Below are 22,831 nucleotides of genomic sequence, written 5' to 3' on the forward strand. Positions count from 1 at the left end.
TTTTTTTTTTTTTTAGTCCTAATGTGAATACTCTTTAAAAAATTGCCAGAGATTAAATGATACCCAGTGTCAACAGGGGTGCTAAAATGAGATGAAGAATATGAATTGCTACTTTTCTGTTTCGATGTTTTCCATATACAATTTTAAACAGGAGGAAATAGAATCCTGGCTTTGTTGCAGTCCCTATAGTGAAGGGGGACTGGGGCAGGTGGAAGCTCACTGTTTGTTCTGCCTGCTGTCATTCTCTATTAAAAGAAACATCACTGAAGACAGTGAGGATGCCGTGGAGGAACTAACTTGACAAGTCAATTTGGTTTTAAGAATGCCGTAATTACTGTGATGGAGATTAATTGATTTGCAAGGGGCACAGGACCTGGAGCTGAAGAATTAAAAAGCTGTGTATATAGGGTCTTGAGGCCCTTTTGGCTCTGGGTAATGTTGGGACTGTCCCATCACTTAGCTCTTAATAGGTTAATAGTGAAATCATTTTTGTCATCTTTAAAGTGATCCACTAATATAAGATTAATTATAATGTATGAAACTAGAGTTGATTAATATTTTTGACAAGCAGATAATCATTTTTAAAAATTCTGATATTGATTTTTTTTCTATTTTGAAGTAACTTTTTGTTTTGCAATTTACTTCATTATTGCATTATAAGATATAATGGAAAATATTTTCTTGAAACAAAATTGAGTGTGACTTATGTGTTTTTCAGGCAATTTCAAAATTCTTTGGGTTTGTTACAGTTTGGAACATTAGTATATTTTCAATTCACATTTTTTAATATAATTGAAATTCCAGTTCCCTCTCTGCACTGTTGAGAATATTTTCGTCCACAAAAATACTTTGAATTCATTAACTATTAATCAATACAACTATTAATAACTACAGTTAATACAAGAGGCACTTAAGTATGAATAGCCACATTCTACGGATGGAAGAGGAAAGAAAAAACATTAATGTCTTTGTTCAAGGCCATAGAATTAAATATGAGAATGTATGAAGCTTCTGATCTCAAGTGCTGTGCTCAAAGAGACAGTACAGTACCTCATATTCAGACGTGAACAGAATTCAACAAATGAAGGAATGAATAGCTGTAGAGAAATTTCCATTGTTGCCCAAATGAAAGAAAAGTTATAAATGTTTCTCCTGGCTTTTCTATATGGGAAGCTAATTATATAGTTAAATATAGATTACTTTCTTGACCTTCCATAGAACTTCAAGACAAGAAAATATTCCACCGATTGATGAATCAACTTAATGCTAGGCTCAGACTTTCTACTGTTAAGACAATGCATCATGCTGTAGTATAGTTTGAGTAAGAAAAGAAAATATTGCTCTAAAATTTACACAGCCCTTAAAACATGTGGTATTAGTCTCTTTTGAATTTGAATGATCACAATAACATTTGTCATAATCCTTTACAGTAATTAGTGTTATTCCTCACTTAAGAAAATACTACCTACTTTGGGGGATAATGTTATCTTTTTGTGTTCAGACATCAATCAGTAGATTTAATAAAAGACAGGCTTAAAGAAAATTCCACAATTTTTGCCAAGAACAATGCAATTTAAGACTTCGAATTCCAAAGGCAAGTTGAAGCATATTTTTGCAGTGTCAGGTTGAGCAATTTTATACTGTGGTTTTCAGCCATAATACCATAAGATATAATTTATATTGGAAAAAATTTGACTTATTACATGTGACACTGTTGTTGTGAAATCTCATGGTAGGAGTGGAATCCAGTCATGTCACCACCATATAAATCTCTGAAATAGGGAGTTTGTAGTAGTAATTGCTATCTGTATTTGAACGGAACACTATGATCAATTGTTGGCTGATGCCAAATTGAGAACCATATATCACTCTTATTAGTTGAGGTAGAAGAGAAATAAATGCATAGTAAAAGATCATCAGGAAAGATGTATTCAATATAAATGATCTAGTGTTCACTTAAGTGGATGAATAAGAGAGAAGCTAGCATGTAGGCAAAGATGATATACAGTTTTGAAAGGACAAAATTTATGATGATAAAAAAAAGTCCCAGAAAAAACACAATACAGAAGTAATAGAAGTAAATTAAGCTATTTAGTGCTAAGTGAGCATGGTGTAGCTGGAAAGTAAACAGTGAGTTGTGAGAGAGGAAAAAATGAATGTGTTGCTGGTCAGATTGTTGGCAACTCTCTGAAGCAGTACTTTTGCAATAGATTAATTTAAATCTTATTAGTGGAATAATCTCTCATGCTAATACAAATTAGCTATCTAGGAATTACTGAAGTAGCTACACTGAAAAGCATGCAACTTCCCTAGGCTTGTTTTACCGTTTGCTTGCAATAAGGGGCAAGGGAATGAATTATCATATTTATAGTTTTATGGAATAAACAGGGGTCCATAAAGAAAGATTTTGGGTTAGACGAATTTTGCAAACTGCAAAACACAATTTTTAAACTCTCTTAAACTGTAAACAGCTGTATAATATGAAACTTGTTTGAAACAGTATGTAGTTCACCTCTCTTATTTGGATCTGTCTAATTAGGCAATACTGTGTTTTGCGTGTGAGTCTATTGATAAATCTGGTAATGAATGAATCTTTTTCTGAGGCTCATTAAAATTAAAGTAGTCATAACCTACTTTCTATGTAATGCTTATAACAAAGCAGCTAAGCATCACAGAGTATGATCCAGGCATAGAAGAAGTGTTGGCAAATCCTGATTCTTGGGCATGATGAAAGTAGATGAGAAGGGATTGGTGAGACCCCCTGGACTGAGTGACTCCTTACTGGTGCTTCTGGGGAAGAATCGAGCAATTGGGTTACTGTCCCCAGGCGGGGCGGTGGGAGGGCTGAAGCATGGGCCTTGGGTTGGGGGGGGGGGGGTGGAGGTTTAGTTGGTTGGGTGTCCCCTTGTGAGACACCCCTGAAAAAAGGGGCAAAGCCCAGGGAGGTGTGTGCTCTGGGCTGTAACCTGCCGGAGGCCCTTGGAGCAAGGCTAGGGGCGTTGGTGGTGTGGCTCCTGGGTGGTGTTGGGAGCTTCAGAAGGAGCCTGGGGGCCTTGACCTCTGGAAGAAGGGGAGTGCAAAAGAAAGGAAAGGTGGTCGTGGAAGAGGAGCGCTGCTTGTCTGACTTTTGTAGATGCCTCTGTACTGCGGCATGGCCCCAAGGGGCTGTGCCAGGCAGGAATTACTCCTTAACAGGCAGATAGGTGGAAGGAGTAGTTGGGGAAATGCCAATGGGGTAAAGCAGATTCCTGAGGTAAAGCAGACTGCCAGGATATAAACCAGGGAGGCAAAGAAGCACTTACTGATCACAGTCTCTTGAGGATTTGATTCAGGGTGTCTCTCTTCTTGTCTAAGTGTGGTGTTGTCCCGTCCTGTGTCCCCCCCTGTTTTTTTTTTTCAATCAAATGTAAGTTTCTCTAACTTCCCTCCTTGAAAACCCAACCTCCATGCTACTAATGAAGGGCCTCTTTTATGCTACCCTCTGAAGGGGCAGGCTGCCTTTCCCCCCCCCCCCCCCAAGTCCTCTCTTTTCCAAATTGTGTTGGTGTTGAATATAGGCACTGCGGAGCTCTTCTGCCATTAACCCATTAAGGGTTAAATTCTCTCCTCTCACCGAGCCTGATTAAGGTGTTTTAGTTAATTTAAATTCTGCTTGCTTCCCTGGTCTCCCCCAGCTTCATACACCTGGGTGGCTCAGACATCTACACTGTCTGCTGATAGATAGCCCCTCCCAAAAGAGAATACCAGAGAAGGCTGTGTTCCTGCCCAACACCTACTCTGTAGGTTCTGCTGTGGCTGTTAAGATGCCAATTAACTCCTCTTCTGCACTACTAATGCTTGGATTAGTCTTTTTGTTAAGTCACAGATAAGTAAGGGTGTTACTGGGTTTCAGGGCTACTCCTTCATGGCTTTGAAAAGCATGACATGATTTATCATACTGTTAAAGAGAGAATAGTACTCTACATAAGCTATTCAATCTGTATGAGGCTAAAAGAATTAAAACGCTGAATTACATTTTCAGTGATAAGGTATGGTGATAGCCTTTGTCCAAGAAGGAGAGCTAATTGAATATATTAGATTCTGAATTATTTCAAAAAGCTGCTGCTACAGTGATACTTACGCTGCGTATAAAGGGAAGCATGTTGCAGAGACGGGGATCAGTTACTCTGTTCTTTTTCCCCATTCAGCATACTTGTATTGATCTGAGGCAGAAAGTCGGATGAGATGGCAAAGGGTATTTATTTGAGTAGCTAAATGGTTGCTTTATAGTCTATTTCGTATTAGGGATTGGATTAGAATTGGAAAGATGGAGTGGTATTAGATGCCAGTAACACTAAATCTTATTTGGGTGTTTTGCTTCTTTGAGATAAGTAAAAAGCTTCTGAAACTAACGGCTTCTTTGAATCGGAAGCACTGGGAAGCAGACTGCTGTCTCTCAGGGGTAAATTTTTATTTGTTAGCGTGGAAAGTGGGATTTCTTTAGATTATTTATGTACTATCTTTACCCTTGTTCTTCCTCTCAAAGTAAAAAAAAAGACTTATTCCTGAGTGTGCGTGTATGTGTGTAAGGAAAGTATGGACATAGTTTTATAAATGAAATATCAGCCTTTCCATCTCTTCTCACACCTTGTGCTCTTATACATGAATTATTGCTGTTTCTCCCTCGGTTCTAACCAAGCTCGCAGATGTCTGAGTAAAATAAGCTTTGTGAGTCTAGAGGCCTGCTTTCTTCAGCGCTGAAAACCACAGCAATAACCAGAGGGTTTAGATATTGATTTTGACCTGTGCACGTAACGTTATCTCATCTGCTGGCTGCTAAATATGGCAATCTGTAGGAAAGGTCATGTTCTCAGACCTAAGTAAGAAAATCAGAAGAGGCAAATAACAGAAATGAGAAGTCCTAATAATGACCCGCCAGGGCTGCCACGTTACTGCAGATGGGCAGAGCCAGGCTGCGGCACAGCTGACTTCAGAAGCAAATGTCAAGAAAGAAGGCAGTGCTTTCCGTGGCTTTTGCCTCACGTATGGTAGTGATAAATTTGATTCATTGCCTCCCTTTTTTTGGATAAATAATTAATTTATTTTTTTGTTCTGTTTTGTTCTCCTTCTTTTAATGGTTAGCTTTCAGTCTCCTGTATCTCGCTTTAATTGAGACGAAGCCAGAACTCCAGCAGTTACATGTGAGGGGAAAGTGCTGGAAAACTTAGAACAGATTTGTGTCAATACTGAGTATTTCTCTTCTTTAAAATAGATAGTAGGTAGGAAGTAAATTATACTTCCTTTGAGCCTAGAAAAAACCCTTAATGCTTGGGTTAAGTGCATTTTCCTTCTGTACACATGGAAAGTAAATAATGGCCTAAAAAGTTAATATTGTCATGCAGATTGAATCTATTACTAAAGTGGTAGTGTTACTATAGCTGTAGGAGGTGGGATGAAAGTTGCATTTTAGTTCTTTTCTAAAGTTGTTCAGCCTACATCTTGTTTGGAAGGGAAAATGAATTATTTCTCATGTTTGTTTGGTTTTTTTTTTCCTGCAGTTAATTTTTATTGCTGTTCTTTAAAGAATTTGTATTTTGTTTTTTCTAGGTGGAATTTTATTATTCAATGAATTGAGTTGAATTTAATTTGGCAGCAGCTGTTTTTTATTTGTACAGCAGCTAGCACTGTAGTGTCCACTGTCGCTGTTCTTGGGGACCATAATGACACAAGTAACTAATAATTACTCTGCTGCAGCCCTTATGTTTTCTGAACACTTCATGCAGTAATTCATCACAGCGTCTCTTCTCTGTCTCTTTTTGTGGATATGGAAGTGACGGCACAAATCTTATGCTGTCTGATGCAAAGCTAGAGCCAAAACATGGATATCCTGGATCGTGTGTTTGGAGAGACGCTTACTTACATGGCTGAGATACCAGTGTGAGACAAGGGGTGTACTGGCATGTCTTGCACAAAACAAAGAGATACAAAAGAAATTCTGTTTAAATTTGCACAGTATATAGTGAGTAGGCCTAATGAATGACAAATTATAGATGGAAATTTAGTTTTGGCAGTATTTAATGGACAAACTCCTGAAGCATTCTCTTTAAATGTGAAACGTGGGTCCTGCTTTCCTCCAGAACTGAGGATGATCTGTTTTTCTGTTGTGTTTGAGGTGCAGTTCCACTCTGCAAAGATTGCATGGGAGGAGAGGAAGGGGGAGTAGTTGTATTTATTACTTTAAGGATTTCTGACATTCAAGTTTGCTGAATCAGCAAATACAGAGTTATTTTGTCTGGCTCTCAGGGCTTTGAGCCTGCCCTTTTGTTAGGATGGGGCTCGCTGCAGATTCTTCCATTTTCATGCATCAGCCATCACTGGCAATGAAAGTAAAACTGCCAGCCTATTAAATATTTGTCAACAACAATATGCAGGTATCAGCAGTAGAATCTTTATTTAGTGTCATTCAGTCACTTCAAACAATTTGATATATAAGATTGTGTGAAACTTAGCATTTTCTGCCATATTTGACTAAGGGCTGCATATTTAAGTAAGTGCTGCACACAAGCTATCTCTGTAACAAAATCTGGTAAAAAATATAATATTTTTCTACCCTGGCCCTATAACAGATTTCTTAGCTTCCACATACCCCTAGGGGAAGGGATCTGTTGGATAGAGTACTAATAGGTGGAACCGTGTCTGAGTAAGTCAGGCCCAAGTAGGACTTTGTGGGATATTACTTAGTCTTGTCCTTTCCCTGCCTGCCACACCAAAGTTCCTTATGGTGATCCTTTAGAGCAGAGCATCTGGGGGTGCCTCTTTGGGACCTGTAGTGCAATTGCTGGCTCTGTATGAACTGAGGTTTATCTGTGTCCTTCGGGCAGAAGGAACTCTGGGTGTCTCTTAATCTGCTTCTCAAAGGTTATAGGAGTAGCAGAGCTAAGAGGGTGGGACACGCATCAAGAGGAGTAAATTGAGTTCGGGCTCTTTTCTGTGACATCTTGGAGCCATCTGTAAGATAAAAGCATACAAATAATCTGCACTGATAAGAGCATCAAAATGGGCAGTAATCTAAATGTACCGTTCTATTTTGGAAAGTGGTAATCTAAAAATGTCGATTTTGAATCCAGCAGATCTATTCCTGTGAGTATTAAAATATCACTTGCTAAATTTAGTGACAAAAAGTACTGTTTTAAAGTATTGGAGAATGACCTGATTTTTTTCTACTGTATCATCTATGAAAAAGTCTATTAAGTTTCCATTGTTTATACCCATTTGAAATTCTGTCACTTAGAAATTTTTAAGAGTTATATGAATAATTATTTCCCTGGGCATTTCTTCCTCTTGATATTGATCTATTTAAAATAGACAAATCTTTTCCTCTGAGGAAATCAAATAGAAAATACTGTTAATGCAGGATAAAAATAATTTTTTTTTTTAGCTTTTTCTGAACTTTTAGAATCTTATTGGCAATGCAGTCAGGTGAAATATTGTGCCTAATTTGAATATTAAATGTTGTTGCCTTTCAATGCAACCAAATCAAGTATTTATTTTCTGTAAATAAGCAAGTTTTTTTTACAAAAAACCTAATTCTCTCTACCTCTGATCAGAATTTGGTAGAATCACTTTTTCCCAAATGATGGAGTTCTGTCACATTTTAAATGTTTTTACAAAATGTCTTTTTTTGAATTTCACAAGGGAAATTAGGATAAGGGTAGTCTGAAAGCAAAGTAGTTTGCCTTAAACATTTGAAATCTAGTTTCAAATATTTTATTTTATATTCCCATTTTTCCTGTCCAGTTTCTTAAACTCCCCTTCTGTGATTCCCCCCCCCTCCCCCCCAAGTATTTCTAATCCTTGACCCCCACCCCCCCACCCCTCCATTAAGAATTAACCAAATTCCAGACTTTTAAGTCCTTCCTGAGTCATCATTATTTTTGTCTTTGGTAGGACTCTCACTGACAAACAGTACTTTTTTTTTTTTTTTTTTTTTTTTTTTAAATCCCAGTGATGAGTTTTAATTTTAAGAACAAATTTCGCACCACTATTTTTGAGCAAAAATAAAAATGGTATTTAGAATGCTGGGATGGAAAAGTTTCCTGCCCTTGCTTGAGACTTGTAAGCACTGTGTGATTAAAAAGATTGGCTTTGAGACTGAAGCTAAAAGCCAGGCCATTACTGGAGGCTTCTCAAAATGTAAAACATTATTGTTTTTCTGTTAAAGTTTGTAAAGAGGAAGGGCAGAAATGGGCATTGGTCCTGTGGAAAAAGGCCAGAAGGCTGTGTTGTAATGTCAGAATGCAGATATTTAGAATGTAGAGACTGTATGTGCTTGTCACTCAGGGACTTGCGTATCCAATTCTAAAATATGGTTACCATGTAATGGTTTTTTGTGTTTTCCCCTTTGCTTTTCCTCTCCATACTGAGTGTTCAGAAGTACCTGCTTTCCCTCCCCTGGAAATGAAGGCCGCCTGCCTTCTGTGCCACATTCTCTGAACTGGCATCAAGGCTTTGCTCTGTTGTGTACAAAACAAAGCTGGGTATGGAATGAATGGGAAACGGAAATGAACTTTTACTTTGTGAAAGAATTTTTGCATCACTGACTTGAAAAGTTTGGAATAGGTAATCATGAAAAGAATAGATCACTTGGTCTCTTCTAGATCTCTGGAAATATCTGTGATTTAAAGGAAAGCTGCTTTTTTATCTTTTTTTTTTTTTTTTTCTTTCCCTTCCTTTTTATTCCCTTCCCCCTGGTTGTGTTAGATTTTGTCCAAATACTTAATAGAAATTGATAGTGTGTTCCCAGGTAACAAATTACATCTGTCTCTGAAAATGAGTCAATGTAATCATGACAAAGTCATGAAATAAAGGAGAAATACATTGCTGCAGTCCTGGGGAACATGAGTCAATATGCTTTATGTAATTATTTAATAAAGCATCTCTTCTAGTGCATGGAACCAGCCTGAGATACTGAAGCAGTTGTATTTATGCAGGAATAAACAAACTTCCAGTAAAAGCTGGTGACCAGAAGTATGCAATTACGCGTTTCCAGAAATACTCATTAAACCAGTCTGCTTAAATTTTAATCAGACTTCTATGTATGAAACAGTCTTGATAAGAGGGAGTAGAAAAAAGAAGAAAGGATTTTTATGAAAGGCTAGTCAGATCTTCTAGAGCTCCAAATAGCTTTGATTTTTTTTATTTAACTTCTTGTCCATGGGATTGCAAATCTGTTTAAAAGTTAACAATACAAAATCCTATGTGCTGGCTTAATTCTGTTTTATGGGAGCCATATTAGTATCAGCACAGAAATACTACATTGATAACAAAGCTGTCATAAAAAGAATATGATGTGGGGATTAGGCAATGAGATATTTGAAATAGTTAAGTTTTGTGTAGTCCATGTAAGAAATGTTGGAGAACTGATTATCAGTGTGTGAATCTTACATGAAAGTAAAGTCATAGGAAATGCACTGTTATGCTGAAAAATTAGAAATCACCAGATACTTCCAGTATTTTTTGGCCTTCCTTATTTATCTTTCTGGTATGTCTGAGCTAAATAGTGCAAACTGTGTTATATCTGAGACATGAGAGGACATGCATTACCCAGGATCCTAAGGAAGTCAGGAATAGCCATAAGAGGTTCATGACTCCAGATGCTGGAGTGAATTCAATAGGTGTCTGGTTATGTTCCTCTCAACGTTAGATTTGTATAGTTTAATGGTCAGTGACTTCCACATTTATATTCAGTCAGCCAAAAGTAGCATCAGGATGCTCAGGGATGGTCTACTTGCACAACTGGGCGTGCAATAAATAGCCTGCCATTTGAAGCCTTTACAAACATATGTGTAGACCTATTCAGATCATCTGAAAGGAGAGTTCAGAGAGCAACCCACAAAACGTTAGTGGATGAAGACAAGAGTGCATATATCCATCCCTGAAAAGCGTCACTAACATTTTCATGTTTCACAGTCTCTCTTCTCAGGCGTTATCTGATGGCCATCTATTTGTGATGGATTGCCTCGTGTCTTTGGAAACCGCAGTAATGAATATTGTTGCTTTGATACTAAATTCTAATGGTCACTGTGCTTTATTCTTCTAGGGCATCAGTAGCCTCTTCAGTTCACTTAAAGTTGTCAGGCTACTTCGGCTGGGTCGCGTAGCTCGGAAGTTGGACCACTACATTGAATACGGAGCAGCAGTCTTGGTTCTGCTGGTATGCGTGTTTGGTCTTGCAGCACACTGGTTGGCCTGCATTTGGTACAGCATAGGAGACTATGAAGTTATCGATGAGGATACAAACACGATCCGAACTGAGAGCTGGCTCTATCAGCTGGGGATGTCAATAGGAACACCTTACCGCTTTAACACATCAGGCTTTGGAAAATGGGAAGGCGGACCAAGCAAAGATTCGGTCTACATCTCCTCGTTGTATTTTACAATGACTAGCCTCACCAGTGTGGGATTTGGGAACATCGCTCCAACTACAGATGGGGAGAAGATCTTTGCTGTTGCTATGATGATGATTGGCTGTAAGTATTAGAGATTCTGTCTCTCACACGCACCATGCCAAAAAGCTGTGTGTCATGAACACTGATATCTTAAGAACATCTGGAATTGTGTCAAATATTATTATGCAGCTTAAAATATTTTTGGTGGCAATATAGTTATTACTTTCTTACCAGTTAGTTTTTAAAATCACAAGTGGGAGTATTGCTGTGACTAGCAAAAATTCAGTCATTTTGGAAGCAATATTCTGTCAATATCCTTTCACTATTCTCTTATAAGTAAAGCCATAAAATGTGTGAAGCCTGAAGTATTCAAAATTAATGCACTAGAATGGGCACAGACGACCTTTGTGCCTCCATTTGGTATGTGGCAAAATCTTCATATGTCTGAGAGCTGTATGTATGGGCCAAGTAAGTCAGTGAGTGGGAGGAGGTCCAAGAGTGTCTCCTAACGGAGAGAGAGCAGTAGCTCTCTAGAGGCCATGAACTCTGCTGTGGACTGAGCATACAGTCAGATCCTAAAGCAACCGGGATGATACTGGCCTTGGGCACCTCTGGCTCACACTTCCTTGTCGCAAGGGATTCATATTGCCAAGCTGTCCAGCTTTTGGCCATGTTGTGTCACTTCAGTGCAGGATTTGCACTCAAAGTGCCTTCAGGGCTACTTGGAGTTAAGAACCATACGGTGGCCACCGTTAAACTAGGTCATGTTTTTCTAGATAAGGGTGGAATTTGAACCAAAATAAGGAAAAAAAAAAAAAATCCACTTTATACATGGAAGAGCATATCATTATATGGAGAAAGAGAGAAGCTTATGTACGGTAATATTACATCTAGACGAGAAAAAAATTGATCCTTGCTAAGCAGAAAATTAAAACCAAATATATAATGAAACTCAATTAGCAGCACGATGCCTGTTACGATTGAAATGTGAAGCTTTTATTCTTATGTGTGTGTCATTTTACAGCAACAACGAAATCACGTACTGAGATTACGTGTGCAGTGTTAAGCAGGCTGAAGGTCAGTGAGAAGTATAAAGACAAGCATTCTTGATCGCATAGGGATTGGGATATTTTAGCTATAAAAATTGTTAATTTTGTTCTTCTAGCTTTTTCCACTACTGAGAGTCCCATCGTCCTAATAAAACACCTGTGTAGCAGAAGGGAAATTTTTGTAAAACTTGGAGACAATTATGCGGTTTCCTCATGAGAAGGTGCATTAGACAATGTAGCAGTGTAGTACAAAACAGGCTTCCAAACATATTTCCTGATGAAGGTACCTGTTTAATAGCAAATACCCTGACCTTTGGCTTCTTGTTCATTAGGTTATGCTCATGATACTAGCTAGACAAGAATAGCTAGTATTATTCAGTACTATGAATACTGAATGAATATAACCTTCATAAAATCAAGAATGTACATGGGGATAGTTTGGAGTTGTACCTGCTCCAAACTCTTCATATGAAAATGTGGTGGAAAGAAACTGAATTTATGCAAGATTAAGGTTGATAGATATCTCCTCTGAATTCTAAAATGAGCTTTAATTTCAGCAAGTTGTAAAAAATAGTGTTCTGGCGATTTTAAATCTCATCAATGCAATCATGTTTAAGGGAAACAATTTTGTTTGTATTTGGACTTCTGGAACCTTACATTTCTAACCCTTTAACTGTCCGTGTATCTGAGCACCTTTATCCTGTGAACAACTACTTGGAAGCCATTAGGACTATTTGCAATATGTGTTTTCAGGAATGGCAACTAAGTAATCCAATCTTTGAGTTTACCTCTCTGCTTTTTGTAGGGTCTTGATTGCTTTTAACACGCTGAAGTTTTGAGCTGTGGTCATTCCTCAGGATGGGAGGAAAAACACTGATTTGTTTAGTTTGCAGCTATTTAGAGCTTAATTGTTGACACAAATTCTTCCACCATAACTTTTTATGTTAAAGTAACAGTATTTTGCCTGTAGAATTAAGCTCTCAAACATTGATCTGAGCTTGAACTAGGGCTATTTTATAAGTATTTTGTCTGATCTGTTGGGAACCTGAAAGGTACGTAGCAAATGCACGGGGGGATAGATGTTGAGGAGGAAAAGAAGTTTCCTGGCTAAGGCTTTTGTACGTCACTCAGAAAAATTCATAGTTGTCTCTGGCCAAGTAACATGTTTGTTATAAGCTGAGCTCCTCATATCACAGTTGGTGGCTACATGTTCCTGTTATGGTCCTCATTTTGCAGAGACCAGATCAGAGATTTGCGCATGGAATCGATAGGGGCTGTGGATGTCCAAAACATCAGAAATAAGCAATTTCAAATCAGTTCTACTAATGTGTTACTGCCCACTAATAAAAGGAAAGGGTATATGATTTCTCGTTTTACTTTGCCATTAACACTGCATTTATTTTAGCACCTATCTAGTGATGCATTCTCAAAAGCTACTGCTGTCTTTCAGTAGCACAGGGAATGCCGTTTTCTTTCCATGAAGGATGCAGAGAGGCCCTAATTGTTTGACTGTCTAAAACTCCAATTGAAGATAGGTGGGATTTGATGAGTCCAACCTCAAACATATCACTCCATTAACTCCTTTCCTGCTAGAGGATAAGTCTTTAAGAACTATGTGAATTTATCTTGATTTTTGAAGTGGCTAGGTATAGGCTGGAAAAAAATACATACCTTTCTATTTAAATAGTCCAGTGATATAAGTGCAGTAATTTTACAGCCTTTTCTGTATGAAATGGAAACAACACTGTCACTTTTTCTTTGAGAATGTTTTTGTTTTTCTTTAGTTGAGTAAGACAATATGTTAACAAGATTAGTTTTGAGATTCCAAAACTGCCACTGTAGTGTAATCAAAAAAAAAAGAGTATTTGGGGACAAATGTATAACAGCCAGCATTAATATTTCAAAGTGATTCCAGAAAAATTTTACTTTAAATAGGCTGGAAATTTTTAATAGCATGATAATTTTTTCTCCTTGGGCCAATTAACCTCCTGTGAATAAATAGTGAAACTTCCATTAGCTTGATGGGGCCAGATTTAGATGAACAGAAAGAAAATGATAACATTTCCTTCTCTTTGTGCGTTTTGTGCTCTGCTCTTTTTGAATAGCAATAAGCGCTGTGTCAAAAAACTAGTGGCTTGTTAAACAATACTGTGGCCAGCTAAGCCCACGGTCACAATTTTATTAGCAAGATCACCTTTGAAATTTTGATCTTCTCTTTATTTGTACAAGAAACTGAATTTTCTTGAAATGGAGATGGTGGTCAACACGTGTGAAAATGTCTGCCACCCCCGCCTTCCTTCCATGGGCTGTATGTGTAGCTACCCTACAGAAAGTTAGGGTGCAGGTCCCACTTCATTGCAGAGTAAGCACTTGCCTCCCACTGGTGGCTGACCGAGAAACTACAACAGTGTGGTGTTTGCTCGTTCCTGGATCCACCTTAGAGTCACAGCACTGCCTTTGCACCCTGCCTCTGATTTTTGGTGTCGGTGGTCTTTGCTGCATGAGCTATGTCACCATGGTTTGGTAGGGGCACTCAAGGACCACTTCCCGGGAGCGCAGATGTTGGCATCAAGTGGAGGGAAAGGAAGAATTTAATTTTAGAAGTGTGAGCTCTTCCTACTCAGTGAACTTTAAGAATAAATAAATTATATATATGAACTTAAGAATAAATAAATTGTATATATATATATAAATATATACATAGCATATGTGTATACATACACAGAGAGACAGTGCGTGTATATTATTCTGCTTAAAAGAAGAAAAAGAGAGCATATTTTTTAATCCATTTTTTATATTCTAGAATTATTTTTAATAGAATGAAATTGATCGTGCAAAGTTCTTGTATCTCTGGGGAAGGCTGGACATGGTGTGTGCTACCCTGAGGAGCATTGCCAGGTGGCGCAGTTTTGCAAGGCTTTCTGGTCCTTGTTTCTAGCAAACTTAGTTCTTAGTTTAGTTTTAGTTTACTTGATTTACTGGCTGAGTATCTTGAAGAGTTTCTGGGGAGGAAAGTTGTGAACAGCAGCAATACTTTTTTATTTGATCTTGGAGTGTTGTCTGTTGAGCTTCTGTGTTTCAGGAGAGGAGTTACTGTGTAAACAAGTGATTTTAAGACATATATTGCTGTCTTCCCCACTGGCAAACTGACTGAAAGGCTTGTGGTACAGTCAGCGTAAGACTATGGTGACATCCAAACAGGACGTTTGTGTCAGAAGGGCTCAGAATATTACAGGTATTTGAAAGCGTAAGCAGTTTGAAACTAGTGTCCTTCCATGTGTGTTTAGTAAACTTATGCACAGAGAGATGGAATTAATACTCTGTAATTATGTTCATGTTCCGTAAGACAAAATTTGGTTTTCTCTGATGCTCAGCCACTGATATATCCCTGTCTGCTTACTGCTTACTCCCTCTGTAAAGCTGATCCTGTGGCAGAAATAAATTTGTTACATTAACTCTTTGTAGACCCATTGTTGACTAGTAATAGTACTTTGCTATAATGTCAGATAGCTGTTTAAAAAAGTAGGTAAGATCACTTCCATTTTCTTTTTTATTCAGTCTTTCATTATGGTAAATAATAAATCCAGGTAGCTTTTAATTAAAAATTTATAGATATGTTAGTGAAGCTATCCTGGACCCATGGGAATTCTGGCTGAGTTGAGTGCAAATGTTGGCCTAATAAAAAGTTTAAGGTACGTGAGCTTGTAGAAGGAAGGGTGGGTATGTCATGTTAGCAGTGCGTAGACACTGGGAGGGGATGATTGAGGTGAATAAGCTGTGTGTGGGTCTTGAGCCTGTGGGGCTGGGTTGGTTGGTTTTACACTTGGCGCAAAGTATAAGAAAGCATGGCTTGGTCTCAGCAGCCCTGGTCTCTGCTTCGGGGCCACCTTCTGCAGGGAGGTGTTCTTGTCCTCTCAAATGCAATGGCTGCACGTGCTGTCCTCCTGACCTCATTGTGGCAGCAGTTTTCAGGGAGAAAGTGTTTTACGGTTGGTTATTTTGACGTGGCTAGATACAACCCCTAATTAGATTTGCGAGGGACTGCAGCATACTCATCATGTAGCCCTGGGGATGTATGGTCCATTGGTCAGCTCCACTGAAGAGGGATGTGGGTAGGTGAAAAATGCTCTTGATTCGTGACCTCAAATAATGCACATCTGTTTGGGAAGAACAAATTATTTAAAAATAGAGATGAAGTACCCAGTGGCTGCTCTTAAGGATTTCTGTTCTGTGGAGGCTTGATGCTTCTGATAAGATACGCAGTTCATATTACTATGTAGCTGTTTTTCCTGAACATATGGTAAATTATAGTTTTGTAAAGCAAACTGTCTTCATATCTGTCAATGAACTGACCTGCATGCTTTTGCCTCGCTTTACTTATTGAGTGTATGTGTATATATAGAGAGAAGTATGAGTGTGACTATTGGAAGTAAAAGCCATTAACTCCTCAGCATCATTTTAAATGAATCAAAACATATTTGCTTATCCCTTTTCACAGATGGCCACTAAATTGCTAATTAATAGGGAATATGTCAACAGATAGATCTTTCAGAGAGGCTGATGTTACATAAAACCAGGTTTAAAACCACTGTCTGGGACATATATTTTCCATTCTTAATACTTGAGGAAAAAAAAAAGCTATTTCAATTTTTAGTTTCTTCCCTGTGGAGACATATGCCTCAAAATAACAGTTCTCGTATATTTTGTTCAGTGAAGCTGTCAGGTTGGGTTGTGTATTGTTTATTTTTCCTAAGCAATAGCAGAAACCCGAGGACTTTCATTTGCAGTTCTCCTATCTGGGCACTGTGTCAGCAATCCCCTTGCCGTGCAGGTGGAGTAGGGATGAGCAGTTCTAAAAATGCTTTGCATTTTCCACTTTTAACATACCATAATACTGATGGATGCTCGCCTATCTGGATTTTGAGCAACGGAGCAAAAATCTATCATTTTGGGAGCCTTTTGTTAGTGTTCTCATTTGCACTGAAAGGTCCCAAGCTTTTGGTGCCTGTTCACACTGAATTCCCCTTGTTAAGCAGGAACTTCCTGGAACTACAGGGCTTGACTCATCTGAAGTATGAAGTTCGCTGAGGAAAAGGCACATGTTTGAATGCTAAACTAAATCATAAATTCCCCTGTGAACACTATAATTAGACCAGATAGTGAGAGGGATCATGGAAAAAGAACAAAAGTAGGAGTTAAAAGGTCAGACGCGAGGACACGCATGCTAACATACTGTAATAAATTTTCAGCCACTGAGTTCATTAATCAAAACAGACCAGAGACCAAAACCACTCATCTTCATTGATCTTGTACAACACAAGCATCATGCAGTCCTGCAGCACTTCAGCTGTTGTCTCTGATTAAGTAGACACAGATCCCAGGAGCGTGGAATAGCTGTCTCAGCTTTGTTCAGCTTTGTCTGTGAATAGCTTCTTTCTCATCAGACATAAAAACAGGAATGAGGATAACATTAAGTAAATTTGAAAACATAATCAGGTAGTTTTATTTACAGCACTCTTGCTGAAAGGAACAGAAATCTGCCCTAGCAATGTGAACATCTCTCTGAACTATAAGAAAATCTTGGTGGTTGGTATCATGACACATGGGTCAGTGTTGCTCCTTCACAGCTTCACAGGGGAGTAGAGTGCTTCGGTGACCCCCAGCAGGGTAGGAAGTGTTCAGAGGCTCTCGTGAATGAGAGCTGATGAAAACTAGACTGTTGTTATCAAAACACCTGAACAAGATACAGATGCATTGCAGCATCATGTTTGACGATGTTCCTGAGGCGTGATTTTCCCCTCATAATGCAGTTCATCAGTGGTTAGAGCGAATGGATGTGGCCATGCTGTGTGGGTACTTACCAAACACGTATCTAACTGAAGAGAAGCATGTGTACCCCTAGTACCCCTTTTAGGGGATGGGGGGCAGGGGCATGTTGAAATTGGTTTTGCTGGAAGTTGGTGGCCTGAAACGGAGGGCCAGCCATGTGCCAAGTGGCAACTAGGTTTGCTGAGGATATCACTCAGGGGCTGAGCACAAAGGCCTGTAAGACTTGAAACCCAAAGCACCTTTTTCTGTATTCATGGTTATTGCAAGTGTGATGTTTTGATTTGGGGACATGCTGGGAAAGGAAAAAGAAACCTTGCCGTGCAAAAGTGGTCTCTTGGATACCTGCTCTTTGTCACTAACCCTGGCAAGATGACAGAAATCTCTTAGATGCCACAGACTTCTTGCTAGCCCCCAAGGTTGCAGTTGGCATGCATTCCATATGGCTGATAATTTTGCACTGCTTTTCATTCTCATCTATCTTAGCCACTACTCAAGCCAGTAATTCCTAATTTAAAGGCCAGGATTTTTTTTCTATTTTTATTTCTTTTTAATAAGTAGGGACAGTCTTTCCAGATCTATTCCTTCACTCCTCTCTGCTGTGGTTTGTTACTTCTTCTTTGAAGCTAGTCATGATATTTGAAGAGCTGGTGTGTTATTGCTATAATTGTTAAGCAACTGTTTGGGATTTCTGAGTGTTATTTTGCTTGGATGCTTTCTCTATTGGGATGAACCACCAGAAGTGTTGTGGATATATTTCTCAGCTACACCAAGTTTCAGCAAAGAGGTAGGGCCAGCAAAAATCTGGATAGAGTTTCTCTGAAGGTTGGAAGGAGGGTTTGGCTATTAGGGCAGGATTTGGTCTGGTTATCTCTAAATGTGAAAATACCTTGATTGTTCTTGTTAAGAGTAAAAACCAAACCAAAACAAAAAAAGCCTCCAAAAAACAACTACTCCTTCCCCCGCCAAAAAAAACCCCAAAGTCATTGTGATTAAAAAAAAAATGGATAGACAACATTGTTTTAGGCTTTTTGGCTACATAAACAACCCTTCAGACAGTTGCGTCCTGAGGGATGCAGTTTTCAGTGAAGTGCATCAGTATCTCTCATCAGTAAGCACTGGACTGCACCAGGTCATGGTGGCATTTTCAGACCCACCGATGAGCCAGAGTGTCTGGCCTGTACAGAGTTATATCATTGATATTCAGTACAGACAGGGCATGCTGGAGGGATGCAGTCAGTGCTGACAGACTTCACAACATAGCAAGCTCCAAACCCTGAACTGTAACTCTTAAAAGTTGCCTCCTCTTTGGATAAGGACATCCAAGGCCTGCAGATTTTTTAAGGATTGCTTCTACTGAAACATAAAACACTGGTGTTAAAGCCAGCAAAAGGGCAGGCTTTAGGTGACACATGTAAATAGCAAACTCCTACAAAAATCATCGTCTCCAGGCTAAGATGGACTGGAAGGTTTTTTCAGGTTCACAACACCAGTGCTAATGCTGTAATAAATCTGTCTGAGGTAACAACCATGGCTATGTGAGGAGTGTGCCATTCATATGGGGTTAGTCATCTCCTCACCACAACACACTTCAAAGCAATATTTATAGAAGAAATAAATTGGGCTTGGGGAGTATGTTAATGTGGTAGTACTTTGTTTCCTGGCCTGCTTTGGGGAAATATAAACTAACTCTGTGTGAGATGTTACTTCTTACTATGCAAAAGTGAGTAAGCAAGATTCTTTTTCTTGTTATTTAAAGTGTGTATGAGCAGATTAAAGCTATATGAAATTATTGCTATTAAATTTCCTGCAAAATGCCATTTGCAAATGACAAGGGTAAATTGCCCATGTACTTTTGGTTGTGAGGGAAAAAAGAAGATAAAAATTCCAGAGCTATATCATGTGTATATGCCTGATGAATGGCCCCGTGATGTGTCATCTTGCCTTAATGACTTTAAAAATTTCAGGCTGTACTTCAGCCTAATGGGTCTAGGGAATGGCCCTACCTCGGAATATACTAGAACTTAATTGCTAGAACAGTGCCAGGAAATTTTACTGCAAATCACTGTCAGATTGTGTAAATCCAATCAGGATAATTTTTGAAGTGAGATTTCTGTGAAAATTTTTAATTCTCAAGGTTCTTACATCTGTTGTCTCCTGCAGAGCTTAACCTTGCTCTCCAAGACACTGGACAACTTTTTGAAAGGACTGTAAATGCAATGGAGAAAAAATAGTTCTGTTTGACAGGAGAGAAGATGAGAGCTGTAAAGTGTTAATGGCTTGGTTTTTTTGGGCATGTGGGGGAGAGCTCACACTACAGTAATGTTATAGATAATTGCCTTTTTTCTCTTTGTTGCAAAGTGTTTCTAAATTTTTACCTTGAATTATTTAATAGCAATGAAGAGGATAAGGAAAATAAATAGGTATTCCAGCTGTGGGTGTCTCTCTTTTTCACCTGATTTCTTCCATGTCACATGATTATTAGTGCAGAATTTTGCTTTCTTTAGGCCATTTCTAAGATTTCTTCCTATAGGTAGATTTAAAACACTGAAATGTGCTGGCTCTTTCCAACTTTCATCAGCATGTGCAACCAACTCGTTTTGAATTCTGAAGGAACACCATTAACTGAAGTTAATGTTTGAGAGGGAAGTGCCTGATGCATCCAGAACATGGACTGAAAGGGCATAGGAACATAAAAGGAATATTTCAGGCAGGTGAATCAGGGGGTAATAGATGAGTGTTTTGCTCCCTATGAAAAAAACCTTCAAGAATCTGCAAGAGACATTATGTTTTGATATACAGTACAGCAATCGCAGGGGTTCAGGTTATAATTTTGTTCTTAAATTACTGAGGCACACAAGTTTAATCTAGAAGGGCATGATTTGTCTTTTTGGAATTTTATTCTGGATTTCCACCTGTGAAATTGGCTAAATACCTAAAGTGCACAAAAAGTATGACAGATTTTTCTTTCTCTTTGCAGTCCTGGGAGGCCTTTCCCTAAGCAGCAACTCTATGTGAAGGATAGAAATCTTGGACAAGGATTTGGTTTTACATGAGAATAATATGTATTTCAAAGTCCATTTTGGTCTAAGAAAAGTCCAGCTAGATAGGTGTGGGAAAAAATAGCAAAATAGCACATCCAGTCATATGACACATCGTGCCACTCATCATCTAATATGTGGAATATGACAGAAGATCTGAAGCATCTTCTAAGCACCTTTCACTTCTGTATTGGCTTCAAAAAGGATATAGTTATTTTACTGTCTAATTGCTACTGGGCTCAGACAGACCTGCTGTAGGTTACAAAATGTTGTGGTAGAAACAGCTTACCTAGCTGTAATATATAAGTGGTTTAATGGATCGTGAGATGTCCTCAACCACTCAGATGAGCTATGTCATATCTCTTGAGAATGAATAAGGATCAGTTATGCTTGCCAGATCAGTGAGTTTTAATGCATTTGGCTGTTTTTATATTTTAAAGAAAGATTTGTCAGTTTATAAAAATGGTAAGTAATGGTCTAGAGGATGTAGATGCTGCTGTGGGTCATATGTGGTTTATTTCTTGGAGCTGAGAGCTCTGAAATATTCTAGATCTGAACTTGAGTTGATATCTGAAGACACATCCTATCATAAGCAGCAGCAGCCTGATGGAAGACATTCTGATCTCCTGAGAAAATATGGTATATATGTGAAAATGTCAGCATCTTTTATCCACAGTACAGCAACTCTTGCTGCAACTGGTGTGAAAAATGTGCAAGGAGACAAGTAACTTTATTAATAGGCCCTCTTGCCTGGAAGGAAAGTAGAAAATTTATTCTTCTAACCAAAGGGTTTTGACAGCCAGTAGGGTCTAAAATCCGAAGTGCCTTATGGTAAAGAATGAAATAGTTGAGGTATTAAAGCCTGACTGTTCTTACTCACGTCAACATGAATTTGGAATGCTTTTTCCTCCTCCTGTGAAATCAAACCAGTAACTGTACCAGTTGGCATGGAAGTAAATTCTTCTGGTCAGATAATAGGCAAACCTTACCCTCTGCTGCCACCATCTCAAAGGCAAAAATGAGTTGCTTGGTAAGTGCGGGTGAGTGTGATGATTCATTGTCATGGTTCGGTAGTTCTTTAATGTCAGTGGAAAGATCCAGAGGGATTTTCACTACAAAGTAAGAGGGAGCTGGAGATTGGTAACATCTTCCAAGTGTTCAGAGGCCAAATTGAAGGAGAGAAAATTGGACTTAAGATAAAGAATTAATTTCTGTCTTTGAAATTGAACTTGAATGAGGTTTTTTTTGTGAGTTATTTTCTGGTAAGATTAAGATTTACTACAAAAGCATGGAAAATAATGCCAGGGTTTTTGGATCGTCCTGGTCCACGAAGACCTTAAACACTCTCAGAGCTTCTAGGCAGTTCATTGAGTGAATTCTGAAAACCGTAGGCTTATGTATTACAGTTGTATCACTTATCGACAGTTTGTACTTTTAGTACAACTTTTGTAAAATATGAAGCAGCGCACTTGCTCCAATTTTGAACCAACCCTATCTTAATTTCCCCTTCTCAAAATTTTTCACCCCTTTGATACTCAGAAGGCAAATGAGTGGAATTCTGCCTCCTAATGGTCAGGTCTGCTGTGGCACTGTGTGTGTGCGGTCCTGGACAGACTGTGTCCTTTTGCATCAAACACACAGGTTTGACAATGATTTTGTGTTGTTGGAATAACCCACTATCCACTGAGAATAGTTCATAGAAGTGCACCTTAAATCTCATGTGGCCATTCTCCTATTTCCAGTTCTCTTTCCTATAATGGACCACCAGTTCCTTCCTCCTACTTTTCTCTCACTTCCCTGCATAAACCTTCATTTCTGGGCCTGTCACTGCTCTGAGGTTTGCCATCCCACGCTAGCAGCTTCATCCTGGGATATTTTTTTTTTTTTTTTTTTTTGTCACAGAGAGAATTTCATAAGAAACAAGGAACTGGAAAAGATACTCAACTTGCCTTGTTCTGCTCCTTTGCTTTTGGAGAGGGAAGTTATTATAAGCTGTAATTCCTTGAACTTCTTATTCCTTAAACATTTGTTGGACTTTAAGCTTCTCATTCAGTTTGGTGCATTTAAATGCAGAGGGCGGGGAAAGAAAGGTGATTCCTGTATTGCAAAGATGCAAATAGGCTTTGATTTCTTGATTCCCTTTTCATTGCCTTTTGTTTTGAATGTTTTTGATTCTACTTATTCTTTCTTCATAAAAGCCTTTCTTCACATGACTGGGAAAATTATAAAATCAATTTTATCAGGAACTAAGTATGCCAAAACTAAAATTTCCAGGAACTGGCTTTCTCACACTCCTTGCAAATAAGTTGACTGCAGGTTAATAATGAGGTAACAGCAACAGAATGTAGGAGGGGAAAATGAGCATTTTGTGCAAGGGAGCCTTATTCCACATAAAGTTAGCAACCTCCTGTGGAAATCATAAAGGAATTACCAAACAGGCAAATCACTTGGAGCAAATCACTGTGTCATGTAGGTGCCACACTGACTG

At 38.6% G+C, this 22,831-nt stretch overlaps 1 protein-coding gene across 1 annotated transcript in view; it reads left to right on the forward strand.

The window, feature by feature from the left end:
* The window catches only part of KCNH1 (potassium voltage-gated channel subfamily H member 1), a gene marked incomplete at both ends in the record, with an annotated part of 186,301 nt that overhangs the window by 43,416 nt on the left and 120,054 nt on the right, over positions 1-22,831 (forward strand). Inside the window, one exon of the mRNA XM_082306005.1 lies at positions 10,079-10,508. Within this exon, the coding sequence (XP_082162131.1) occupies positions 10,079-10,508 (430 nt within the window). The remainder of the gene's footprint in view (positions 1-10,078; positions 10,509-22,831) is intronic.

Source organism: Platalea leucorodia (assembly GCF_965183815.1).
Source record: "Platalea leucorodia genome assembly, chromosome: 3".
Taxonomy (NCBI): Eukaryota; Metazoa; Chordata; class Aves; order Pelecaniformes; family Threskiornithidae; genus Platalea; species Platalea leucorodia.